Source organism: Epinephelus moara, chromosome 2 (genome assembly GCF_006386435.1).
Source record: "Epinephelus moara isolate mb chromosome 2, YSFRI_EMoa_1.0, whole genome shotgun sequence".
Classification (NCBI taxonomy): domain Eukaryota; kingdom Metazoa; phylum Chordata; class Actinopteri; order Perciformes; family Serranidae; genus Epinephelus; species Epinephelus moara.
The window spans coordinates 3,578,098-3,587,243 of record NC_065507.1 but is presented as its reverse complement, the minus strand read 5'-3'; the positions used below and the strand labels follow the sequence as shown (position 1 = coordinate 3,587,243).

The 9,146-nt window shown below is 32.3% G+C and overlaps 1 protein-coding gene across 1 annotated transcript in view; it reads right to left on the bottom strand.

The window, feature by feature from the left end:
• The window catches only part of LOC126404295 (heat shock protein beta-7-like), a 16,233-nt gene extending 7,434 nt beyond the window's left edge, over positions 1 to 8,799 (bottom strand). Inside the window, exon 1 of the mRNA XM_050067446.1 lies at positions 8,391 to 8,799. Coding sequence (XP_049923403.1) covers positions 8,391 to 8,637 — 247 coding nt within the window. The 5' untranslated portion in view covers positions 8,638 to 8,799. The remainder of the gene's footprint in view (positions 1 to 8,390) is intronic.
• Between the last annotated feature and the right edge of the window lie 347 nt (positions 8,800 to 9,146).

Here is a 9,146-nt window from a genome sequence, read left to right as displayed (position 1 = left end):
CTTATCCGCTGCAAGGGTCATAAGGACAGAGGGATGTCGTATGCTGTAAAGCCCTGTGAGGCAAATTGTGATTTGTGATATTGGGCTTTATAAATAAAATTGATTGATTGATTGATTGATTGATTGATATACTGTGAGTTTTTCAACATACTATACTATGACTTTCTTGACAAACTATACTATGACTTTTTCGACATGTTATATAATGACTTTTGTGACATGCTATACTCTGACTTTTTTTTTTACATTATGACTTTTTTCGACATACCATATTATGAGTTTTTTTGACATACTTTACAATGACTTTTTGACATACTATAATTTGACTTTTTTGACATGCTATAGTATGACTTTTTTAACATGCTATACTATGACTTGTATCAACATGCTATATAATGACTTTTTGACATGCTTTACCATTACTTTTTGCAACATGCTATACTATGAGTTTTTTGACATGCTATACTATGACTTTCTTGACAAACTATACTATGAGTTTTTCGACATGTTATATCATGACTTTTGTGACATGCTATACTATGACCTTTTTCGACATGCTATACTCTGACTTTCTTTTGACATTATGCCTTTTTTCGTCATGCTATATTATGGCTTTTTTGACATCCTACACTATGACTTTTTTCAACATACTATACTAAGACTTTTTTTTTACATGCTATACTATGACTTTTTTGACATGGTTTACTGTTACTTTTTTCGACATACCATATTTTGAGTTTTTTGAAATGCTATACTATGACTTTATTTTTCTCGACATGCTATACTATGATTTTTTTGCCATGCCATACTATTACTTTTTAACATGATAAACTATGGGAAATCTAGGAGCAAATCACCACTCTCATGACCAGAAAATGCCAAGGTGCCAGAAAACCATGTGTCAAACTTCTGTAGAAAAGAGTATCTGCACACTTGGATCAGTGCAAGTATCTTTAATGAACCAAGCTTTCATTCAGAGGACCTTCATCAGGGTAACAATCAGCACATGAGCACAATGAACAGTCTTTATGTGATTCATCAAAACAATCAGTAACACCTGTACTGCACCACTGCTGCTCAGATGGGAGATGTAGTTCAAAAGCAGAGTGTGTAGTCCTCTCTGCACAACAGTAGATTTCAATACCAAGTAAAGGAAACATTATAGAGACACTCCACAAGAACCATGCACAGACAAAAACAATTAAACAATAGAGGAAACAATATATGACGAATAGAAGACTGAATATATACATAGTACTAAAATTAAAGGGTGAGGACACTGCACAAACATCAGGCAGACCGTCATAAAATGCAGTACCTAAAACCCTAATAGAATAGACCTAAACAGATCTGCAAAAATCCATATTATAGCATAGAACTCATATCAAAATCAACATTTAAGCCCTTTGGGTGTAGAGAGTCTAATGTGTGTATCCAAAAGAGTTCTTTTTGACATAATCTTTTTTTCATTTTCATTTTTTGATATGCTATACTATGACTTTTCCGACATGCTATACTATGACTATTTTTTGATATGCTATACTATGACTTTTCCGAGACTATTTTTTGATATGCTATACTATGACTTTTCCGACATGCTATACTATGACTACTTTTTGACATACTATACTATGACTTTTTTTTCGACATGCTGTACTGTGACTTTTTTGACGTGCTATACTATGCTTTTTATCGTCATGCTATATAATGACTTTTCCACATGCTAAAGACTACTATAATTTTTTTTTTAACATATTACACCAAGACTTTTTTTCGACATTCTCTGCTATGACTGCTTTTCAACATACTATGCTTTGACTTTTTTTGGACATGCTATATCATGACTTTTGTCGTCGTGCTATACGATAACTTTTTTTCTTATATACTATAACATGTCTTTTTTTGACAGAGTATACTATGACTTTTGACATGCTATATTATGACTTTTTTGGCATGCTGTAGTATGACTTTTTTCAACATGCTCTACTTTGACTTTTTTTGAAATGCTAAACCATGACTTTGTTGACATACTATACTATGACTTTTTTCCACATGGAGAGAGAGGGAGTGACATGCAGCAAAGGGCAACAGTTGAACCTGGGCTGCTGTGGCAACAACCTTGTACATGGGGCTTCTGTTCTATCCACGAAGCCACCGACACCCCTCTATGACTATTTTGACAAACTATATTTTGAGTTTTTCAACATGCAATCCTATGACTTTTTTGACATGCTATACTGACTTTTTTTGACATGCTGATCTATGACTTTTTTTCACATACAATACCATGACTTTTTTCAACATACTATACTATGACTTTTTTTGGACTTGCTATACTATGACTTTTTGACAAACTATATTATGAGATTTTTTTTGACATGCTATACAATCACTTTTTGACATGCTTCACCATTACTTTTTTTAACATGGTATACTATGACTTTTTCAACATGCTATACTGTGACTTTTTTGACAAACTATATTATGACTTTTTTGACATGCTATACTATGACATTTTTAACATACTATACTGTGACTTTATTTGACATGCTAAACTATGACTTTTTTAACAAATCATACTATGACTTTTTTCGACATAGAATGCGATGACTTTATTTTCATGCTATGCAATGACATTTTTGACATACTATACTATGACTTTTTTGACATACCATCAATAAAGCATGTCAAAAAAGTCATAGCATAGTATGTTAAAAAAGTCACAGTAGAGTATGTCAAAAAGTCATATCAGAGCATGTAAAAAAAAAAGTCATAGTATAGCATGGAAAAAACTCATAATGTAGGATGTCAATGAAAGTCATAGTAAAGCATGTCAAAAAAGTTATAACATAGCATGTCAAAAAAGTCATAGTATACCATGTCAAAAAAAGTCATAGTATAGCATGTCGAGATAACTCAAAATATAGTTTGTCAAAAAAGTTATAGTATAGCATGTTGAAAAAATGTATAGTTTGTAAAAAAAAAAAAAAGCATAGTATAGCTTGTGGGGAAAAAAAATCATAGTATAGTATGTCAAAAATGTCATAGTATAGCATGTCAAAAAAGTCATAGTATAGCATGTCGAGATAACTCAAAATATAGTTTGTCAAAAAAGTTATAGTATAGCATGTCAAAAAAAGTCATAGTATAGCATGTCAAAAAAGTCATAGTATAGCATGTCGAGATAAATCAAAATATAGTTTGTCAAAAAAGTTATAGTATAGCAAGTTGAAAAAATGTATAGGTTGTAAAAAAAAAAGTCATAGTATAGCATGTCAAAAAAAATGAAGGTAAAGTATGTCGGAAAAAAGTAAAGGTTAAGCATGTATGGAAAAAAAGTCATAGTATAGAATGTAAAAAAAAGTCATAGTATAGCATGTCAAAAAGGTCATAGTTTAGCTCATGAAAAAAGTCATAGTGTAGTATGTCAAAACAGCCATATTATAGCATGTTAAAAAAAGTCATAGTATACCATGTTGGAAAAAGTCATAGTATAGCATGTCAAAACAGTCATATTATAGCATGTTAAAAAAGTCATAGTATAGCATCTACAAAAAAAGTCATAGTATAGCATGTTGGAAAAAGTTATAGTATAACATGCCAATACAGCCATAGTATAGCATGTTAAAAAAGTCATAGTATAGCATGTACAAAAAAGTCAAAGTATGGCATGTTGACAAAAGTCAAAGTATAGCATGTCAATATAGCCATAGTATAGCATGTCGAAAAAGTCATAGCACAGAATGTCAAAAACTCATAATACTTTTTCAAAAAAGTCATAGTTTTTTTAATGAATACTTTTATTGCAATATATTCATGTCATATTCGTGTCATTTACAACTATATTCCATACAGTATTTGCGTATTATTGCAAAATTTTTCTTTTTCATATATACCATATATACACCCAATGAAACCAAACTATGTTTTCATCTTTGTCCACATACATACATACATGCATACTTATCTGCACCTCTGAATGCGTACAAACATGGACAAAAAATGTGCCTGTACATGTACCCTCAGACTCAAAGATGAGCAACAAGCAAAAAAAGAAAAAACAAAAAGGAAATGAAAGAAAATATCAAAAATGCCATAGAATTGCATGTCGAAAGAAGTCATAATATAGTTTGTCAAAAAAGTCATAACAAAGCATGTCGAAGAAAGTCATAGTATAGCATGTAAAAAAAGTAATTGTATAGCATGTCAACAACAGTCACAGTACAGCATGACGAAAGTCATAGTATAGCATGTCAAAAAAGTCCTAGTATAGTATGTCAAAAACATCATGGTATAGTAAGTCGGAAAAAGACATGTTATAGTATGTAAAAAAAAAAGTCTTAGATAGCGTGATGAAAAAAGTCATAGTTTGGCACGTTCAAAAAAGTGATACTTTATGTTAAAAAAGTCATAAAGTATAGCATGTCAAAAAAGTCATAGTATAGCATGTCGAAAAATGTTGCAGTATAGCATGTCATAAAAAGTCATGGAATAGTGTGTCGAAAAAAGGCACAATATAGTATAGTATGTCAAAAAATGTTGCAGTACAGCATGTCGAAAAAAGTCATTGTATAGCATGTCAAAAAATGTTGCAGTACAGCATGTCGAAAAAAGTCATAGTATAGCATGTCAAAGAAAGTCACAGTATAGCATGTCGAAAAATGTTACAGTATGGCATGTCGAAAAAAGTCATAGTATAGTATGCCGAAAAAATTCATAGTATAGTATGTTGAAAAAAGTCATTGTGTAGCATGTTGGAAGAGCCATAGTATAGCATTTCGAAGAAATTCATAGTATAGTATGTCGAAAAAATTCATAATACAGTATGTTGAAAAAACTTATTGTATAGCATGTCGAAAAAAGTCATAGTATTGCACGTCAGAACAATTCATAGTATTATATACTGAAAAAGTCATAGTATAGCATGTCAAAAAAATTCATAGTACAGTATGTTGAAAAAACTTATTGTATAGCATGTCGAAAAAAGTCATAGTATTGCATGTCAGAACAATTCATAGTATTATATACTGAAAAAGTCATAGTATAGCATGTCAAAAAAATTCATAGTACAGTATGTTGAAAAAACGTATTGTATAGCATGTCAAAAAAATGTTATAGTATAGCATGTCAAAAAAGTCATAGTATAGCATGTCGAAAAAATTCATAGTACAGTATGTTGAAAAAACGTATTGTATAGCATGTCAAAAAAATTCATAGAAAAATATGTCAAAAAAATCATTGTAAAATATGGCGAAAAAAGTCATAGTATAGCATGTCAAAAAAAAGTCATAGTATAGCATGTCAAAAAAATGTCATAGTATAGCATGTCAAAAAAGTCATAGTATAGCATGTCGAAAAAATTCATAGTACAGTATGTCAAAAAAATCATAGTATAGCATGTCGAAAAATGTCATAGTACAGTATGTTGAAAAAACATATTGTATAGCATGTCAAAAAAATGTCATAGTATAGCATGTCGAAAAAATTCATAGTACAGTATGTCAAAAAAATCATAGTATAGTATGTCAAAAGTCATAGTATAGTATGTCAAAAAAGTCATAGTATAGCATGTTGAAAAAATTCATAGTATAGCATGTCAAAAAAGTCATAGTATAGTATGTCGAAAAAAGTCATAGTATACAATGTAAAAAAAGTCTTAGTATAGTATGTCAGAACAATTCATAGTATAGTATGTTGAAAAAGTCATGGTAGAGCAGTTTTTGTTTTTGTTTTTTTTTGACATGCCATACTTAGACTTTTTAATATTTTTCATGTCATACTATAGTATGACATTTATATGGCCTTTTTTATGGAACACTTTGTGATGGCTTTGTTAATGAATTTTTAATTAAGTTCTATGGCATACTGTACCATATCTGTTTAATAAAATACAAGTTAACTCCATTTAAACTCTGTTATTGTGAAAACAAGAATAATGAAATAACATTTCATAATATTTTTCTTCGCTAATTTCACAAATGATTGTTCATTACAATTTCACTACCTCACACAATTATGTAATTCATGATGCCTTATTCATGACATATAATTATACTCTGGAGCGTCACATAGTCAAGCCAGGTATTAATGCTCAGTTGTTTGGGGTGTTTTTGTATTTTATGTTCAGACTCAAAAATAAAGGCCATTAAATACCATGAGAGACTCAAGCTTTTGTTCTCACTGTAAATGTGGTTTACTGCCAGTCCGGAAAAAGACAAACCTTCTCTTGATAAGAAACTCAGTCTTCTTTTTTATTTTATTTGACATTTGAGTACTGAAATATTCTATATGGTTTAAATGAAATCAATTTTTAAGCCTGATTATTGATTATTCTTTCATCTCTCGCATCACACCAGTAATAAACCTTTGTTTTTTTCAGTTTGTGGTTGCTACTGCTTTATGCGGCAGCAGAACTGTTTTAACGCTCCATATAGTCTCTCCTGTGTTTTATATTAGCGCTCCGCTTTTCCTTTTATTTTTTTCACCTTCCTATTAGTTCTTTATGTGTCCCAGTAGACAATGTCTGGAGCCATACAGACTCTTTTTCTCACAGAGAGCACACAAGCTCTTACGACTCTGGCTCATTACTCTCTCTGAGCCGCAGGTCTTTTTCTTCTCTGTGGCATTTTTCTTTCAATCAACCCACTGCTGTAATGTGAGATACTAATGCCTCCTTCCTGCTGGGGGAGAAAGTGAATGAAAAAGGCTCTACACTATGCCTCAAGAAATGCTACCAAGGTACCCATGAGTGTGGCACTAAAGCTCAACTTTCCCAGTGGAGATATTGAGCATGATGATGCTGGGAAGGATCATTAAACCTCTCTTATGTAACATTTTTACAAAGGAAAAACAAGAAATTCACCACAGCCAACATTATCCAGGGTGGCATTACATTTATTTTTACTTTTAACATTATATTGTAATGTTTAAAATGAAAATATACTGTCTGAATACGATTAAATATGTAAGCCAAGCAACAAATCCTGGCTGTGTTATAACAGTCTGAACTTACATTTTTCTTTATCATACTTACTGTATAATATTCGGACTAATAGCCTCTACCCTGCAATACAAGAACAATGCTGTTTCTTTATTTCCACATCTTCTACGTGGATCATCATGAAAAAGTCATAGTATAGTATGTAGAAACAAGTCACAGAACAGCATGTCTGGAAAAAAAAAGTGACAGTATAGCATGGCAAACAAGGAATAGTGTGATATGTCAAAAAAAAGGTCACAGTATCATATGTCAAAAAGTCAGAGTATAGCATGTCAAAAGAGTCATAGTATAGAATGTCAAAAAAAAACAATTCATAGTATAGTATGTCAAAAAAGCCATGATATGGTCTGTCAAAAAAGTCATAGTATAGCATGTCAAAAAAGTCATAGTATAGCATGTCAAAAAAGTCATAGTATAGTATGTCAAAAAAGTCATAATATAGTATGTCAAAAAAGTCATAATATAGCATGTCAAAAAAGTCATAGTATAGTATGTCAAAAAGTCATAATATAGCATGTAAAAAAAGTCATAGTATATTATGTCAAAAAAGTCATAATATAGTATGTAAAAAGAGTCATAGTATAGAATGTCAAAAAACTCATAGTATACCATGTCAAAGAAGTCATGGTATAACACGTCAAAAAAGTCATAGTATAGTATAGTATAGTATGTCAAAAAGTCATAGCGTAGCATGTCAATAAACTCATAATATAGCAAGTCAAAAAGTCATAGTATAGTATGTCAAAAAAGTCATAGTATAGTATGTCAATAAAGTCATAGTACAGCATGTCAAAAAGGTCATAGTATAACATGTTGAAAAGGTCATAATATAGTACGTCAAAAAAGTCATCGTATAGTATGTCAAAAAAGTCATAGTATAGCATGTCAAAAGAGTCATGGTATAGAATGTCAAAAAAGTCATAGTATACCATGTCAAAGAAGTCATGGTATAACATGTCAAAAAAGTCATAGTATAGTACGTCAAAAAAGTCATAGTATAATATGTCAAAAAAGTCATAGTATAGTATGTCAAAAAGGTCATAGTATAACATGTTAAAAAGGTCATAGTATAGTCTGTCAAAAAAGTCATAGTATAGCATGTCAAAAAAGTCATAGTATAATATGTCAAAAAAGTCATAGTATAGTATGTCAAAAAGGTCATAATATAGCATGTCAAAAAAGTCATAGTGTAGCATGTCAAAAAGGTCATAGTATAACATGTTAAAAAGGTCATAGTATAGCATGTCAAAAAAGTCATAGTATAACATGTTAAAAAAGTCATAGTATAACATGTTAAAAAGGTCATAGTATAGCATGTCAAAAAAGTCATAGTATAGTATGTCAAAGTAGGTAATGAAGACGGAGCTCAGCAGCAGTCAATTCCCCTTACCGGTGTGTCCATAGGAGGATCTGCTGTAGCTGCTGAAGGGGGTCAAACAGCTGGTTCCCCCGGAGCTTTCTTCTCCAAACAGACTGGAGTGATCAGTAGAGTCAAGAAATGGCTCGAAAAGGGGATCCAGAGAATCGGATGATCCGCCCAGTGAGCCCTCTGACCGATAGGAGCTGGAGGTGCTGTACCGTGATGATGAGCGGTAGGATGAGGAGGATCTGCGGCTGGAGGATGTTAGCGATGCCATGGCAGAGGATACGCACACAGATGGAAAACACACTCCCACTCTCAATATGCCTCAGCCTCAGAAAACAAGACCTGTGCTCTAATTCGAAGCCTCCTCAGAATGAATACTGACAAAATACAGTCACAGAAGTGGTTTACCAAAAAGCTATTAACCTCTCTCCCTCTGTCCAGGGGTCTATGCTGTGGGTTTTTATAAAGTCCTGGTGCATTGTGGGTCAGTGGAGCACAGCGTGGGCTCTATAGTGTTCTTCCTTTAGCCATAAATGGCAGTTTGTCCAACCGCTGGTGCCAGGAATGTAACGGACAAACTGATAAGGAGTGGAGACCCCTTCTTATTCAGACACACAGCAGAGATAAGGCTGAATGCGGCCACTTGGAGAGGCCTCCGGCATGTGGTCAGAAATAGCAGAGTGGTGGAGTGGTCAGGTCGTCCGTTAGACTGACCGAGCGCACAATATGAACACTTTATCAATAATGCAAGAGAAAATTGTCCATTTAAGTTTTGCAAAC